Source organism: Urocampus carinirostris, chromosome 3, assembly GCF_059441175.1.
Source record: "Urocampus carinirostris isolate Australia breed hairy pipefish chromosome 3, RoL_Ucar_1.0, whole genome shotgun sequence".
Classification (NCBI taxonomy): Eukaryota; Metazoa; Chordata; class Actinopteri; order Syngnathiformes; family Syngnathidae; genus Urocampus; species Urocampus carinirostris.
This window is the reverse complement of record NC_142351.1, coordinates 33,311,860-33,330,142: the sequence shown is the minus strand read 5'-3', so window position 1 is coordinate 33,330,142 and position 18,283 is coordinate 33,311,860. Positions and strand designations below refer to the sequence as shown.

Here is an 18,283-nt window from a genome sequence, read left to right as displayed (position 1 = left end):
ATATGTCTTAATATTATTTTTTTTATGTTTTTTTGTGTTCCTTAACCAGTAAGATCAGAATACACAAGCATGTGTGACTTAAGCCTTGTAGCCTTTCCTGGGTATTTTTTTTGAATGCTTAGCGACGCAAATTCGTGTGAGTTGAAAAAATGACAAGTGATCAATGGTGCGCTTGAGAAGTTTTGGGTCGAATGTTTGTTGATAATAAAGATAATAAAAAGTCACAGCATCAAAATGGAATGGAGGACAAACAAATACATTTTAATATCCAAGTTTAGAACTGTAATCACGTCCCAGAGCTAAAGGGAGATACAAGGTTATCTTACTTGGTTGCAGTATTAGGTCAAATTGTTACCAAAGATTGCTTGTTTTTAAACCAATACTTATGATAAAAATAAATGTCAGAGATCTTCGATGACTGTGGAAGGGAGACAAAAAGGAACTGAGACATTTGTTGATACGAGACAGAGGGTCAGACATAATTTTTATTTCACATATTTTACTCATTCTATATAAATAGATAGATACTTTATTCATCCCCGCAGGGAAATTCACACTTCCAGCAGTGTCCCTGCACTGTAGAACAAAACAATAATAAAGCAAAAAGAATACAATACACAAATAGCCAATGTGACGTGTTGAAACCCATGCAGCGTGTTATATAGAGTATCTAGGTAGTGCTACATAGAATACACACTGCAATAAAAATACGGTAATATGCTATGTGGGGGGGTGTGGTTTATTGTAGGCCTTTACTCTACCGGGTGGAGTTAAAGAGCCTCATTGCATGAGGAAGAAAAGATCTCCTCAGTCTGTCCGTGGTACAAGACTGTGACAGCAATCTGTCGCTGAAGCTGCTCTTCTGTCTGGAGATAATGCTGTGTAGTGGATGTGATGAATTGTCCATGATTGACTGCAGCTTTTCTAGTGCCCGTCTCTCAGCTACTGTTGTCAGGCTCTCCAGCTCTGTGCCCACAACAGAGCTCGCTTTCCTCGCCAGTTTATTGAGACGAGAGGCATCCTTCTTCTTGACGCTGCCTCCCCAACACGCTGCCGCATAGAAGAGGGCGCTTGCCACAACAGTCTCATAGAATATTTTCAGGAGCTTTTTGCAGAAGTTTATTGTCCAGCTGCACACCCAGGTATTTGTAGGTCAGGACAAATTCTACACATTCTCCTTTGATGGTTACAGGAACCGGGTGAGTTCTTGTTCTCCTGAAGTCCACCATCATCTCCCTGGTCTTGGTGGTGTTCAGGTGCAGGTGGTTTGCATAGCTCCATTGGACAAAGTCCTGAATCAATTTCCTGTACTCCTCCTCCTGCCCACTTCTGATAAATCCAACGATCGCAGTGTCATCAGCAAACTTTTGCACGTGGCAGGACTCAGAGTTGTACTGAAAGTCCGATGTATACAGAGTAAATAGGAACGGAGAGAGCACGGTCCCCTGCGGAGATCCTGTGCTGCTAACCACAGTGTCCGATGTACAGCCCCCCTGTTTCACATACTGGGGTCTGCCTGTCAGGTAGTCCGTAATCCATTCTACAAGGTGTGAGCTAACTCCCATCTCTGTCAGTTTCCTACTAAGTAGCAGAGGCTGTATGGTATTGAAGGCACTGGAGAAGTCCAAAAATGTAATCCTCACAGCCCCCTTAGCCCCATCCAGATGAGAGGGATCTGTGTAGCATGTAGACTATAGCATCCTTGACTCCCACCTTCTCCTGGTAAGCAAATTGCAGAGGGTCAATGGCGTGACAGACCTGTAGCCTCAGGTGGTGCAGCAGCAAACGCTCCATGGTTTTCATCACATGTGATGTCAGGGCGACCGGCCTGAAGTCGTTGCGTTCCTCAGGTTTTGATTTCTTTGGGACTGGGATGATGCTGGATGTTTTCCACAGCTGAGGGACCCTCCCCTGTAAAAGATGCCCCCTGTTCAGGTTGAAGATGCGCTGTAGAGGGTCTCCCAGCTCCAACGCACAGGCCTTCAGCAGTCGGGGGGATACTCCATCTTGCTGGTTCGCAGCCTCCTCAGGGATGTCCTCTGGCTAGTGTCCAGAGGGGGAGGGACAGCTGCAGTACTCTGGGGTGAGGATGAGTTGGGGTGGTCAAACTTGTTGAAAAAGTTGTTTAACTGGTTGACACTCCCCACATCTACGTCCACAGCCACACCCTGCTTGGTGCTGCAGCCAGAATGGTTTTCATCCCTTCCCACACCTCCTTCATGCTGTTGTTCTGCAGCTTTTTCTCCAACTTCCTCCTGTACTGCTCCTTCCCTTCCCAGAGCTGGACTTTGAGCTCCTTCTGTACTACTGCTGATCACCATTTTTAAATCCCCTTTTTTTTTGGTTCAGAAGGCACTTGATGTCGCTCGTGATCCAGGGCTTGTTGTCGGCATAGCAGCGTACAGTTTTTATAGGAACAACATTGTCCATACAGATGTTAATGTAGTCAGTAGTGCAGTTTGCCACCTCCTCAATGTCCCCACTGCTGGACCCTAGCAGGACATCCCAGTCCGTACGTCCAAAGCAGTCTCTTAGAGCCTGCTCTGCCTCAGTAGATAATTTCCTGAAAAAGCATGTGGTTGTTGGTAGCCTCCTCACTTTTGGTTTGTAATGAGGTTCAAGCAGAATGAGGTTGTGGTCTCCTTTCCCAAAGGCAGGCAGTGGCGTAGCACTGTATGTGTCCTGAATGTTTGCATACAGTAGGTAGATAGTCCTATTTCCCCTGGTCTTGCAGTCCACATACTGGACGAAAGAGGGCAGTGTTGTATCAAGAGTCACGTGATTGAAGTCCCAGAGATTAACATGGCGGCCTCTGGGTGTTGTGTTTGGAGCTTGGCCACAGCGGAGTGGATGACATCACACGCTACTTCCTCATCAGCGCGTGGTGGGTTGTAAACGATAACAGCAATGGCGTGTCCAAACTCTCTGGGCAAGTAATAGGGACGCAGACTTACGGCCAAAAGTTCGACATCACAGCAGCAGATAGAAATCTTACACCACCCCGTGTTCACGTAGATATATATGTTACTCTTTCGTCAAACATCACTCAGGGAAATGTAACAGACAAAATAATTAGCTGTTGTGTAGTGAGCAGTTTTAAATTGTTTTGGGTTTTTGTTTCGAAATATTTGATATGGCTTGCCGTAAAGAATAGTTTGCCCTCATGACTCTCTGAATCAAAAGGGTTCCTGACCTCTGCTTTGGATTATACCAACTTCCTTAGCTATTATAGATGCTTACACAGTGTGTAAATTGAGGTGCAATTCCATCTAGCATGCCCCACCTCTCTGATGTCACAATAGAGTTCTGACTTGGGTGATAGCACGATTGCTATCCCACTCAAAGTTTACATACAATCTCAATCAGGAGCTGTTTTTCTAGTCATTCTGTATAATTGTAACCTGATATCTGTAAGTCCTAAAAGCCATAAACTTATTTTGATAAGGCGACTAAATAACCCTCTGTCAGCATCCAGAACTGTGCCTTGAAATAACTAATGCATACATAAATAAGCACAGTGGCAGTGCCATTTACAGTGACCTTTGTTGGTAAATGCTGACACAGTAGGTGTATTTTTGTTGTGAATGTTTCAAGATTATTTTCAGTCAAACGTTACACAAAAAGCCAGAGGACTGGATTTGAACTGAACACATTTGCCCTCTGAGGCAAATGTGCCAATCAGTTCTGATTCCAACCAATCCTCCTCAGACAAAGGTGAAGCTGCACAATTAGCCCATTAACTTTTCTGATCAAAATTCTGCGCAGCTCACTTCTTTGGAGCTGCAGTATGTTTCCCCTAAATTGCTGATGTGCCGTGACCTGGAGCTAGCTGTTCCGGGCACCTATGACCCCAACCAGCCAATCATTCGCATCCAGTCCATTGCACCCTCCCTGCAGGTCATCACTTCCAAGCAGCGCCCACGCAAACTCACCATCATGGGTAAGCAATTTTGAAACTTTGCTATCATCTACTTACAGGTTAGGAAAGCTGTTTTGCAATATTTGACCGTACTGTGATTTGAATTATCTTCCCACCAAAGTCTCATGAGAAAAGGATGTTTCTCACGCACTGTAAGTGAAACCATGGTGATTGTTTCGGAAATTGAGTTTTGGGGTTTTTAAGGGTTATTATTCTATCTTCGTTATTCATTATCCATTATCCGTTATCGGTCATTTCATAATGTCTTTTATAATGATGTAAATGGTCATTGGCAGTATAAGCATCCTATAAACTTTGGCATCAACCAGTCAACTTTTTGTCTTTTTGATGATTAGTTATCTTTATGATGTGATGTTTGTTGCAACATGGCTGAAAATAAAAAATATGTGCGATCAAATCATATCAATTTTAAAGTGTTGTATTAACCCAGAGGTCAAACAAGACATGTTTTTTTTCCCTTTGTAAAAAGAAGTGCATTAAAATTTGTATTCACACACAAGCCAAACTTTGTCTTCAAAACCGTTTTTTTGATAACCATTTGTAAGCATAAATAGATGCAAGTTGACCGTGGTGTTTGGTATTAGATATAAACCTGGGATGCCTTTAAAATGCCTCTTTTCTGTTCGGTCACCTTGTCTTGTAGCAAATCCTGTTGCTATTAATCATAAACATTTCACTTTACCTCCTCCTTTACACTAGGCAGTGTCACACCTTGTTCTCATGTTTCGCCGTTGGTGATACACAATATGGGCTGTAAAAATGAAAGGCAATAAATCAACTGACCTCTGCAGCAAGACATCCGATTAAGACCTGTCACCTACAACGGGGCCTTTTCCTTTCTTTTTTTTGGACTGGAAATGTGTTTCATTGAGGTGGTCTTGAGAAGGAAACAAGATCTTTTCAAAATGAACGTCCTCCTATTCCATTTAGGGAACAAATACACTGTCCTTAAAGTTGAAAAGTCCTGAAAAATTGACTTGTCATTGTGTTTGTCATTGTTGTTCTGTGGCTTTCCTTGCAGGAAGCAACGGCCACGAGTTCATGTTTTTGTTAAAGGGCCACGAGGACCTCAGGCAGGATGAGAGAGTCATGCAACTCTTTGGACTGGTTAACACACTGCTGGCAAACGACCCCGCATCTTTGCGCAAAAACCTTAGGTAGAATTAATGATTTTCATCTTAATGTTTGTCATCGAGATTAAAATATTTATTTTGTACACTCAATAGCATCCAGCGCTATGCTGTGATCCCTTTGTCGACCAACTCCGGCTTGATTGGCTGGGTTCCCCACTGCGACACCCTTCATGCTCTCATTAGGGACTACAGAGAAAAGAAAAAGATCCTGCTGAACATTGAACACCGTATCATGCTAAGGGTATGTAAACAATGACTGCAGTCATCCTTTTTCAAGACAAAGTCAAAACGTAAAAATCCTATAGTCTGTTTCAAGTTTGCTGACCTTGGCAGGATTTTCAGCCTTTATTTAAATAATTAACAAATATGGGGGAAAATGAAGCATATAAGGATGTAATTCAACCCTTTGCGACTGTAGTAGTTTTTTTAATGCATGTTTCTTATCAAAAATATTCTAAACACACTCTGATTTATAATGTTATAATCTTTTATGGTTTTCACTTATTTGCAGTATCAAAATGTTTTGTTAAAGGACCAAATACAGATACAAATGTAAGGATATGAAGGCTTCTTTATATTTTACTTTGCTGTTTATTTTATTGTTTATTTTTGTCTAGCTTAGGATTCTATTTTATCAAAAAAGCTTTTTTTTTTTTTTTTTTACAAAAACTATTTTATGATGATCTTACTTTCTATCGCAATTTTAATTAGATGCTGCTAGCATCGGGAATATAGCCAGACGCAAATGGCCCATGTCGTAGTTTTTGTTCTCCATTCCACTTTATATAAGGATTAATTTGGGATCTGCTGATTCGATTCAGTGTGTATACATCAGGCCTTCCCAATCAAGAAAGGTGTAGCAATCATATTGATGACTGCAATGCAACACAGCCTGATCTTGATGTCATTTTTAAAACTTGACCGTAACATTTTGTTTTTGTTCATGACAATATCAACGTTCACGTATCTCTTGACCACTCGGGTCGCTGGGGCACCACATTTTGTGGCGTGTCTTGGAAAAATACAGCCTGGCGGCGCTTGTTCGCTGCTGGCCATTTTTTTTTCGGTTAGGGTTTTGCTTCACCAGATGAAACAGAGAGTACTGGTTTCCATGGTTACCAGTAGCAGGAGAAGCCTCCTGATCTGACTCGGATACAGCACCTCCATCATCTGGTCACATACAAATGTATGCTGTAGTGTAAGATTACATTTAGACTTTTCACACAAAAATAAAATAAAGAAAGTGCAATAAATGTGATTTTAATGTGTAGCGGAATTTTTATCCACCCAGAAATATCAAAAATATAAACCCAACTGTCATCAATAAAAACAAATCTTGGGTTAAATCTTTGCATATGATCAACATATCCAATGTCCACATAATATAAATTATGCTTAAGATGCTGCCTCTTAAACATGCCATCATTATTGTTTTTCTTTTTGCTTTATATATTTTTGTATTTATTTTCATATTCTTTTCTGCATTTCTCAGCTTTTTCTGTTCTCTCCTTGACTTGGACTGTTTAAGGCCAATTTTGTTTGCAATAAATCAATGTTCAATAAAAAAAAAAAGATCTTTCAAAGATGGAAAATACTTTTAGGGAAACTGTCCCAAGGAGCCCCCTATAGACAAAAGTGGTACTACAACTTTACAACTGCACTTATTTGCATTGATTAACGTGGCTCATAAATCGTGCAACACGATGAATCGATTTGGTAATATTTTGCCAATGCCATTAATAATTGATTTTATCAATTCCTTGTTGCAGCCCTAATATACCACATGTCAATAATAAAATATTAATATTTAGAATATACATTATTCAATTGTAATCTAAAGTCATTTTTGTTTTTCTAATGCAATTGGGTTTTTTCCTCCAGATGGCGCCTGATTATGACCACCTTACCCTGATGGAGAAAGTAGAGGTTTTTGAACACGCTGTCAACAACACAGCCGGAGACGATCTGGCAAAACTTTTGTGGCTGAAGAGCCCCAGTTCAGAGGTGAAGATGCTCGTCTTTGCTGCTTCATTTGCCAGACTGGCAGGAATAAATGGGTGTATGTGGTCTATTTGGCATCCATCTTCTCACTTCAGTGCTTCATGGGGGAAATGTCAAGGACTCTGGACAAAAAAAGAAAAATAAATACAATAAAATATTACAAATTTAGAAACGGAGGTCTCATAGAAGGAATTGCATTACCGACAACTTTTCAAACCCATATATATATATATATATATATATATATATATATATATATATACTAGCTTGCTAAAAAAATGTATAATCATGTTTAAGGTTTTATCTCATTTCCTTATTTCCTGCCTTTGATTATCGAATAAAATATGTATATAAAATAAGTGCCCTATATCACGTTTGCATTCTCGTTTGTATATATTTGGGAGTCACGTGAAATCCCTGACTGGTGCTTTTTTGTCACCATGTTTGACTGAATACTGGTTTTAAAACAAGGTGTGTCCAGAGTTCTTAATAAAAATCTAATTTAACCTAGTGTATTTGCCTGCAGTGCTAAAACATGGTTGTTATTATAACCTTAGGACTCAAGTGGTCATTTTTGTCCTCCAAAGCTGTCAATCTTCAACATCTTTCAAGTCCATAATCATCTCATCTTGAAAACAAGTTTTCCAAGAACTTGGTTATGTAATACATTTTCATAGCTTTTGGGAATATACATCACATACTGGCTCCCAAGAATACCAGAAACTATACAAGGACTATGGCACTGAAATTACACTTTATATCGTTTGAAAAAAAAGGTGAAAAAAAAAGTGGGGAAATAGCAGTGTACCGAAAAGAAACGTGCCGAAACCAGAATACGAAAATCTGAACCACTTAGCAGTAATAACGAAATGGCAACAAAGAAATAAATTACCCCCATAAAACTCAATATTTAAAATTAAAAACATTTTTCTGCACTGACTTACTTAAAAAAGGTACAAATATAAATTACTCCTACTTTAGTGTTAGCATGTAAACATTAGCCAAAGAGTAGTCAGGGGCCACCCAAAACGCGACAGAGATACTTTGTAAATAAGGACTTGTAAGTAAAAGCTTTGAGACTGTAGTCCATCGTCTTCTTTCTTATTTCCTCTATGCAGCCACATTGTCCACAAACTCTCTTCAGGTTAAAGCCATGTTAGAAAGGTGCTCACATTCAACGTGACATCATTATGACATAGTTTTTCAGTTGTATTTTTCTTTCCAAAACCGAAAATTCACTTTTGGGGTATTTTCGGGTAAATAATAATAATAATAATAATTTCCTTTGTATTGTCATTCTTTGTAACAATGTACACAGAACGAAATGTCGATACACCTGACCCGTTGTAGCGAGTCGATGCAGCCGCAGCCAACAGAGGGCGCCGCCATTATACCAATTAGGTATGACTCGGCCGAGGCGCGAACCAGCGACCTCCCAGTCTCAAAGCGGGCACACTACCATCTAGGCTACTGAGCTGGTCATTTTCAGTGTTGAAGAATAATCGTATCCCACAAAGAAAAAACCCCAAATAACAATCGCATGCTCTCGGCCTTAATGGTGCAAATGCTGAACAGCGATCCTGGCTTTAATAGTAGAACAAGGTCAGAAATCTACCCTTGCACTCCCAGCCGAACAGCTAATTTAGTTAGTATTAGAATGTGCAGGTACTCAGTGTTAAGTGTTTTGCCCTTCTATCTTATTTCCTTGCGTTATTTCTTTTCAAGGTTTGGTTCGACAGAAGGACAAATTATACTCGCTCCTTGGCTGTCATGTCAATGGTTGGCTACATCCTGGGACTGGGCGACAGGTGAAACCATTGTTTAAAATTTTATGTAACATTGCTTACAAGGAGCTTATACTTTATCTCTTCGCAGACATCCTTCTAATTTGATGCTGGATCGCTTAAGTGGAAAGATCCTCCATATTGACTTTGGAGATTGTTTTGAGGTGAGTGGAAAGGATTGATGTGAAACACACACATCATGCTGTTATTTGGCCTGTGATTAACCAATATTGGATTATTGATCAGGTCGCCATGACGAGGGAAAAATTTCCTGAAAAGATTCCCTTCAGATTGACAAGGATGCTGACCAATGCCATGGAGGTAACTGGCCCTTCATCTTGTACTGTGTTCACTGCAATTTCAAGCCTCTAGTTTTCTCAATATAGTGGTAACTCTACATACGAGCCTAATCTGTTCAAGGATCGTGCTCTTTCCTCTGATTACTCGTGTAAATAAACTAATTTTACCGATATCAAATATTTAAAATCGGATCGATCCATTCCTTACCTCCCAAAAGCATCCAAGTTAACTTTCATAGCTATTATAAACATCTTCCTGATCACTAAAAACACATTCAAATAGTAAATAAAAATAAACAATAAAAACAGTAAAACATAAATAGGATGATAGTAACAAAAAAAATCAGAGTTTACTATGAGAGCATTTACCTTATTGGAGGGAGTCGTAACAGAGATGAATGTGTTGTGCAGGCGGGAGGTTTACTGAGAGTGAGAGAGCGCGAGAGACTTTGATACGAAAGCACTTACTTTATACTTACAATTAAAGTTATTGCATATTCAAATTACATACACATTTATTACAGTAGAGGTTGTTTTTTTTTGCCTGATTCAGTTAAAGGTCTTTTGAAGTAAAACGTATCTAAGGAGATTTGTCTCTGCCTGCCCTTCAAATGTTACGGAAATGCGTCACGCAAGTGCTGTTGCCGTTTTTTCTGGATATTTTTTGTCAACAAAAGCAGCACCTTCCTCCCACTTAACAAACTTTTTTCTAATTTGTCGTCCACTTCTTTGCTGAGTTCTTTTGCAACACCTCCATTATGTCCTGACATCTATAGTTCTATCAAATCCTCTTTGCTAAGTTCTTCCTCATGCCAGAATGAGCTGATGCTAGCGGTGAGTGGTCTTGAGCAGTTTCAAGTGGTATCCTCTGGGAATGCTCATTTATTGACTTTTCCTTCGTATGACGAGCAAGATTTTTGCTCCAAACAAATCTTGTATATTGAAATTCTAATGTATAGGGGGGCTCGTATATAGAGTTATAACACTATTAGACATAACATGACTGTATCCGTTTTGACTGTGAAAACTCATCATTTTTATTTGACTGTCTATAAGGTGACTGGCTTGGACGGTAATTATCGTATCACGTGCCACACGGTGATGGAAGTGCTAAGGGAGCACCGAGACAGTGTCATGGCTGTGCTGGAGGCTTTTGTCTATGACCCGCTGCTCAACTGGAGACTTATGGACAGTAAGGATGACTGATAACTTACTAGTAAAGTAAACACTCAAAAGAAGGAGAAAATACATCAATTAATTTTGAACGCGCAGTAGAGGACTATACAAAAACTCAAGCTGCAAAATTAGAATCTGCTCACCCGATTTTTTATTTGTATTAAATTCCCCTTGGTTATAAAACGCACACCTTCTCTTTTGAGTGTGTCAATCAAAAAAACAGCAATATGATTTGGCAAATAGTGCCAATGACGTAAATATTGCATAGTAGTCAAAATTAGAAACAACCTTTGCAATCCTCTTTGTAAGTGTCCAATAGTGAAAACAAAATGACATTCTTAATTGTAAGCAAGCAGAAGAAACTTCTCAAGAACAATTTAGCAATGTCTTAAAAAAACACAATTGTTCATTATTGTTCTTTGTGAATATATATATATATATATATATATATATATATATATACTGAGGATAAGCGGTGCAGCTGATGAGATGAGATATATATATATATGGGGTTTTTTTTTTTTCGATTCTTCATTCAAAATATCAAAATATATAGTTTTTTTTTAATCCTTAAAAACATATACAATATACCTAATCAGAAAGTCATGAGCGGTCAGCAAGTAGGGAGAATTGTGTAGTCATCCAGCCTGCATGAGCCGATGTCTCTCAAGTGACGTTTTTCCCTTCTGTGATGAAATTATATTTAATTACATTGTGAAAAATATTTTTTAAATTGCATGCCTGGACAAAAGGAACAGAAAGTAGGCACCCATGTGGTTTCACAGAAAGCCAGCAGGCATTTTCATCACAAAAAAAAACATTTAAATTATGATTCCTTGCTTTTATATTTTCCAGGTAGTTATAGGCAGTTGAACAGATGGTGAAACATAATTATGGTATTTCAATTCATCCGTCAGTACAAAATTACGTAGCATCACTGTTGTTAGCGGTCACATTCAATGGGGGGGGGCGGCTATCCGGGACTGTTCAAACAAAAGCGGCCGCTGTTTTGGCAGGAAAATGCGAGGCTTACCAACCAAAAAACACCTAATGAGCAGCCAGCATAACCGGGGACCAATAACGAAAAGTGACAACGACTATGGCGATAAACCTGAAGCCTGCTGCGAATAAATCAAGGAACACTGCAAAACTGGTGCCAGGCTAGCCGGCCAAACAACACATGGTGGGAAGCCAACAAACGCAAACCGAGAGCAAACAAAACAGGAAAACCCTCGGCAGCCCCCGATGGTAACGGGAAGCTGGCCTGACAATTTTTACCAACCGTGACAAATGTTGCGAAAAACTCAAACTAATAGGCACAATCGCCTACTTCCAAGCAGAAATGAGCGGTATGCAACCACTTGTTCACCAAAATAGCTGTCTGTTTTTGAGCTGGCCTCAAATTTAGTGTTTGTTAATAGCCATATTTTGTGAGTTTTTTTTTTCAGCAGGTTTTTTTGTTTCAAGGGACACAAACATAAATCTATTTCAGGGTGAACAATAATGTTACAGCATCCAAAGTAACGTCATAACATAAAGATAGACTCCCCTAATATATGCACCACAACATCAACAAAATAACTAAGAGAACAGAACAAAAACAGACCCAACAAAAATGTACCTCGACATACCCAAAAAGATAAAATGAAGTTAAGTCGACCTGCTGCAATGGGTGGCTCCCCACACGTGAGACACCTGGACCAGGGTTCCAGTGGAACCTTGAAAAATCTTAAAAGGCATTGAATTCATTATTCAATAAATAAGGCCTTAATTGGCATTAAAATGTCTTAAATCTAATTTTCAAAAGTCTTAAATATGTGAACCCTATAATAATTAGAGATAATAAGGGAGATTAGCTGAAAGGCAAAGTTCTCGATCTTCTGGTCGATCTACGTTCCTACCCTCACCTATGGTCATGAACTGTGGGTTATGACCGAAAGAACACGATCCCGGATACAAATGGCTGAAATGAGTTTCCTCCGCAGGCTGTCTGGGTTCTCCCTTAGAGTTAAGGTGAGAAGCTCAGTCATCCGGGAGGGACTGCTCCTCCGCATTGAGAGGAGCCAGTTGAGGTGGCTCAGGCATCTAATAAGCATGCCTCCTGGACGCCTCCCCTGGTAGGTGTTCCGGGCATGTCCCACCATCAGGAGGCCCCGGGGGGGACCCAGGACACATTGGAGAGACTATGTCTCTAGGCTGGCCTGGGAACGCCTTGGGATCCCGTCAGATGAGCTGGAGGAAGTGGCTGGGGATAGGGACGTCTGGGCTTCCCTGTTAAGGCTGCTGCCCCCGAGACCCGACCCTGGATATGCGGAAGGCAATGGATGGATGGATACAATAATAAGATTTATATTTGTTTGGACAAAAAAAAGGAAATTATGCATCATGATAAAAATGCATCATGAATGTAGCAGAAGAATTCTTTGGAAGTTATTTCCCTGCTGTGACTGAGGATCCATTATGTAATGTGAATATCCTGTGTTTATTTTTTTCCAAGACTCAAGCTTTGGATAGCGCTATGTTTTCAGGTGCAAAGGTTTTCAACTGGATAAAGATACGATTTAAAATTTTAAAAAAAGAATGTTTAAAATTGCCTCTAATTTGGGGTTTTTATCTTGTTTGTTTCAATTGCGTTTTTTGTCGACTTGCTCTTAAATTAAATTTCAAAAGGCATTGAAATGGTCTCAAAACTTAAAACTTGCTGTAAGAAAAAAAATAAATAGATAAATAAATAACTTTGCGCAGAAAATAACACATGTAAAAAAGTTAGAAATTCGATGAGGTGGGTGGAACTGGCAACAGCTACCTGGTAGAATAATTTTTCTGGGATATCAGTGAAATACATTCCCTAAAACATTTTAGAAACTAGACCATCTTGAGTAAAACAAAATCCTTAAGTGTATATCTAATTTTTGCCCCCCATCTGTTCGCCATTTTGAAAGTGTTGTGTTCCTTCAATGACATCACAACAAGATGGGTCAACTTTGAGACTAGTTTTCTCAAGTACCCTGGTGCATGGAATATTTTGCAACAAATTGTGGGGAGGAACACTACACGTCCGGTGCCTAATTGTGAAAAATAAATGTTTGGGAATACCTTTAAGCAATTACAGCTCTTTCCTGAACTTCAAAAGCAAAATGACAAGTCATTGCCGTCATCACCAATAAACTTGACGTTATTTTTTCCCCTCAGCAAATACAAAAGGCAACAAGCGCTCACGCACCAGGACAGACTCATATACAGCGGGTCAGTCTGTGGGTGAGTCATCTGTGTTTCTTGATGTAGTACACAGCTGAATTCCATACAACATCGCTCCCTCCCTCAGAAGACAGCCCCTAACTATTTTCTTTCGTCTTACACAGAAGCCCTTGAGGGGATCGATATGGGTGAGACCACACACAAGAAAGCGGGGACCACAGTACCAGAATCCATTCACTCTTTCAGTAAGTTCCCCTCTTCAGTTGCTTGTGAATTCTGCTGAACAAAAGTAAAGCAGCCGTAGTAGCTTACAAACTACTCCCACTGACAACTAATCGACCCAACTGCAGCATAATAAAAATAAAACACCGTAGAACAAATAACTTTGTTTCGGTTCCCATTGATCTTATGCAAGTTGAGATGGTGAAGCTGCTAGTATGCCATGAATTGTGTGTGATACAAAAAGGGCAGGGCTGTCGTCTGTCTCGAATTCTGATTGACTGAGAACAGCGCTGTCGGATATATTATTTCTGTCCGCTTCATAGACCCGACATAGTCGACTCTAATATGTGTTTAATCGTTTGAGATTTTTTTCTGTTTCAGTTGGAGATGGCTTGGTTCAACCTGAAGCTCTCAACAAGAAAGCCATTCAAATCATCAACAGAGTGCGAGATAAACTAACAGGTAAATTCTACCGTCTTCAAAATGTTTCCACATCTCTCTCTCTATAAATGGAAGGCACACAAATCATATCACCAGAGATTCTTTTGGTATCCGTTTATCAAGGTTTCACAATCTTGAAAAAGATGAGTATCCTCCTTGACACCGTTAATTTGCTCAGTCACCAAATAACAGTGTATATCATCACCTCAAATTATATCATTTCATTCAAGGGAGACCCTTTTGAACTAGGAAATACACAATTATCCCATTTATGAGACAGACATTCCAACATCATCACAAATTGAGGCCAGTGTTTGATCAATTCAAGTCGGATTGCATGTTCTTTCGTGCTGCTGTACTGACTTTATAACTCGATTCGAAGGAAAAAAAGCCCCCGGAAGCAAACCTAAATTCTAATATTATGTTTGTGGGCAATCGGGAGGCGGGGGATTTTTTTCCGAAAAAAGCCAGTAAGCGCACCGCCAGCCCTTATATACCTTTGTACATATTTCGTAGCTTATGTGTCACACTTACTTGCTTACGTACATGTTTGTACTTACTCGCGTGCACACTTATTCATGTGTGTGCTTACATACATACTTAATTACTTGCTTGAAAATAAATATTGATTATTTATTTAGTTACCTACTTACTTATATAGGTACTTGTTTATGTATGTACTTATGCAACTACTTACAGACATATGCAGGATTGAAATAGACATCAAAGGTTGCATTTACTTAGCAAGTTGAAAAACTTTTTGTCCCACTTTTGCTTCTTATCATATAATCATATAACTTCCGTTATGCGACATTTCCCAAACGTAGTGCAACTATGTCCACACAACAATTATACCATCAGCATAGGCAGTGCAAACATAAAAAACTACTGACCTGCAGTTTTTTGTTATGTCATTCAATTTTTGTCTTATGTGCATTGTTTTTTTTATTTGCTTTTTTATTTTACAATTTATTGTAGATACAACTGTCATAATTGTGGTTGCAAATTGGTACGCTTTTTGAGTGTTTTAGGGGGGCAATAAATCCACTTTTCTATCTTAATGGCATTTGCATTGTTGATACGCACACAAACACATAGTGTGCAATTTGTCTGAACAAAATGAAACCATTACTGTAACAACATTATTTTTTCTATTCAACCCACCTTACATACAACTTCTGTACTTGCACCGGTAAGCGTGCGATTACCTTGAAACCCGTAAAGCCTCTTAACGAGCCTGTGGTCCCACAGGTCGAGATTTCTCTCACGATGAAACTCTAGATGTGGCGACCCAAGTGGAGCTGTTGATAAAGCAGGCCACGTCCCATGAGAATCTGTGCCAATGTTACATCGGATGGTCAGTACCAACCACAAAATAATCATAATCTGCATAAGGCAATGTGATATCTTTATTCACTCCTAACTGCTTTTCTTTCTTTCATTAGGTGTCCATTTTGGTGAAGAACTATTTTTGAAATCATTTTGGCGCGCATTATTTTTGAAGTTCAATCACCAAGACACAATTACTAATTCAATAAACAGTGTTACATAAAATGAAATTTTATAATGGGGTTTGTTGGAAGTTGATCAGGATCTGTCCTGTAACACTAAATAGCAATTCATTCTACTTTTAATGCCACTGAGAGGACATCAGGAACTGTATATTTCAGCCTCTTACATTATCATCAGCAAATCTTGGTTGCAAATGTTCTTTTTATAACTAATAGATTATGAATTATCATGTATTTAAAAGCTTAAGCTTTCTTAACGTTTTGCTTTCAAATATGTCAATCTTTAAGAATTTAAGACATTTTCTTACTGCGTGGAGAAGTACTAATTGACTCTCATTTATGTACCGACGCCACCTTGTTAACTGTAACTAGGCGGTTCTTTTTTTGTATTGACTAGAACTATGCTGGGTTAAATCTGTGAATCTCGCTCAGAAATTCGTGTTTAAAAGATGTGTGACTTTGTTTAACCCCCTTACACTTGATAGGTGGGCAAATATGCAAACAGTTATACAGTTGAGTCTCACATACGGTGAAAATCTGACTTCCCTGCATCCCACCATAGAAGAAAGGATAAACACCCTAGGTGTTCTCACGTGAGGTTGTGGGAGATAGGAAATTAAGAGTAAATTCTCCATTTATTCCTCTTTGGTAACATTTAACTGCAGTCATCGTACACATATAATCTGTTCACCATTTTGATATGACATTACAAACATTTCAACTCTTTTCAAACGAATATGACAGCTAGCCAGTGAGCACTCGAAGCTAAATGGCCATACCAACTTTGCAAGTCCCTTTTTTCCTCTTTTTAACGCAGTGTAGATTTTGTTTTCGAGTCTTTTCTTTCTCTCAGTTGTGGTGCAGTCTGATGTATTTCCATGCCGGTTTATAGAAATAAGATTTCTTCCAAGCTGCGCTTTTTTTCTACCTGAGTATACTAATTGAAGTCGACTGGCTGCGTGCCCCCCAGCTACAACACAACTCGAGGCTAAGAGCTTTAACACAATTTAAGTTTGCACGCTGGATGCTTCTTAGACACTAGGCTGACTCAGTAGTGTCGTACTGTATTACGGGGATGTTTCACTAACATGGTAAAGCTTTTACTCATCTAAACTCTGTGTATAATCAATGACATGCTACGAACTGAATTTGAAGTCATGAAGACACACTGTATCGGCATCGTGTGCCAATAAAAATGTACAGACAGTCTTTTCTTCGGTTCAGTTTGTGATCTTTATTAAATGTATTTCTAAATTCTAAAACATGCATAATGCGAGGAAAAAATACTCATTACTCAAGGGTTTTGCATAAAATCTCTGCATATTTCGTCGGTATATTCCGATTATTTTCCTGAAAAATTGCATTTTGAAGACAGCCCTCCTCATCTTTGACATCCTGAGCCGTGATGTCATGTGAAGAACAACAGCCAAATGCAAGCCAGTCACCATATTAGTTTACGTGTTATTTCGTGCAAGAGGTTATGAATGTTTTTAAGCAAAGTTTTTGGTAGTTTTTGTGGAGAATGCTTCGGCGTTGTTGCAGGTAGATCCAGTAATGGTATAGCAAAGGGCGAGCAGCCAGAAACAGGCTAACTGGAAAAAAATAACACACTGAGAGATAACGGGATTTATAGTCTTCTCAGGAAACACTTTAGCTGTACCAAGTACTCTGCTGTCCCTTTAGCTGACTTTTTTTCAACCTTGCCCAAAGACCAGGAAGACCCCTATGACCTCTGGCTGAGACTAAACAGAGCAGCTGACCTTGCCTCTGACTGCTTGAGTGAGCAGGGCAAAACATTTGACAACCCTGAAATTGAGGTTACTCGCATGTTTATTAGGAACTGCCCTCGCAAAGATCTTGCACTTACTTACAGATCTTTTCTAGGCATGGTGATGTATTACCAAAGTTTCATTGAAGCATGTTTGCGAAGGCAAAACCTGTCACAGCTGCCACCTGGTGGAAAAGTAGCCAGACCAGTCGCCTTTGCAAGTAAAACGCTCTCTCGCTCCCAGCTCAACTACCCTGCACACAGGCTCGAATTTCTTGCCTTGAAATGGGCGGTATGTAATAAATTCAGCCATTGGTTGAAAGGAAGACACTTTACCACGTGGACCGACAATAACCCGCTGACATACATTTTGACCAAACCAAGACGATGCGTGTGAACAGCGGTAGGTAGCGAAGCTAGCTGCATACAATTTTGACCTGAAGTACATTCCCGGCCCAAAGAACATCGTAGCCGACGCTCTGAGCCGTGAGCCATTTGTACGGTCATGTGTGGGTCATTGCCTTGTTACTGAGCCCTATACCTCACTGTTGGACCAGGTCAACGGAGTGAACAACAGTACTGTGCAGGAGGTGTTCAGAGTATCCAACAATTGTCCGATGTTGTAGACGAGAGTGCTGAGACAATTATTTTCCCCCCATTTTATTAACACTCCACTTATTGAAACATAAATATTTTGTTTGTTTGTTGTACATGATTCAATTGTTTGTTTGTTTGTACATGATTCAGATTGAATCGTTTCTTGTACATGATTCAATTGTTTGTTTGTTTGTACATGATTCAAATTGAATC

The 18,283-nt window shown here is 39.5% G+C and overlaps 1 protein-coding gene across 1 annotated transcript in view; it reads left to right on the top strand.

Moving 5' to 3' along the window:
- mtor (mechanistic target of rapamycin kinase) overlaps positions 1-16,914 on the top strand; it is a 104,375-nt gene extending 87,461 nt beyond the window's left edge. The window contains exons 46-58 of the mRNA XM_088331541.1: positions 3,766-3,940; positions 4,962-5,097; positions 5,167-5,314; positions 6,955-7,077; positions 8,800-8,882; positions 8,950-9,022; positions 9,105-9,179; positions 10,214-10,349; positions 13,526-13,591; positions 13,696-13,776; positions 14,135-14,215; positions 15,446-15,551; positions 15,640-16,914. Coding sequence (XP_088187667.1) covers positions 3,766-3,940; positions 4,962-5,097; positions 5,167-5,314; positions 6,955-7,077; positions 8,800-8,882; positions 8,950-9,022; positions 9,105-9,179; positions 10,214-10,349; positions 13,526-13,591; positions 13,696-13,776; positions 14,135-14,215; positions 15,446-15,551; positions 15,640-15,655 — 1,299 coding nt within the window. The 3' untranslated portion in view covers positions 15,656-16,914. The remainder of the gene's footprint in view (positions 1-3,765; positions 3,941-4,961; positions 5,098-5,166; positions 5,315-6,954; positions 7,078-8,799; positions 8,883-8,949; positions 9,023-9,104; positions 9,180-10,213; positions 10,350-13,525; positions 13,592-13,695; positions 13,777-14,134; positions 14,216-15,445; positions 15,552-15,639) is intronic.
- Positions 16,915-18,283: the final 1,369 nt, after the last annotated feature.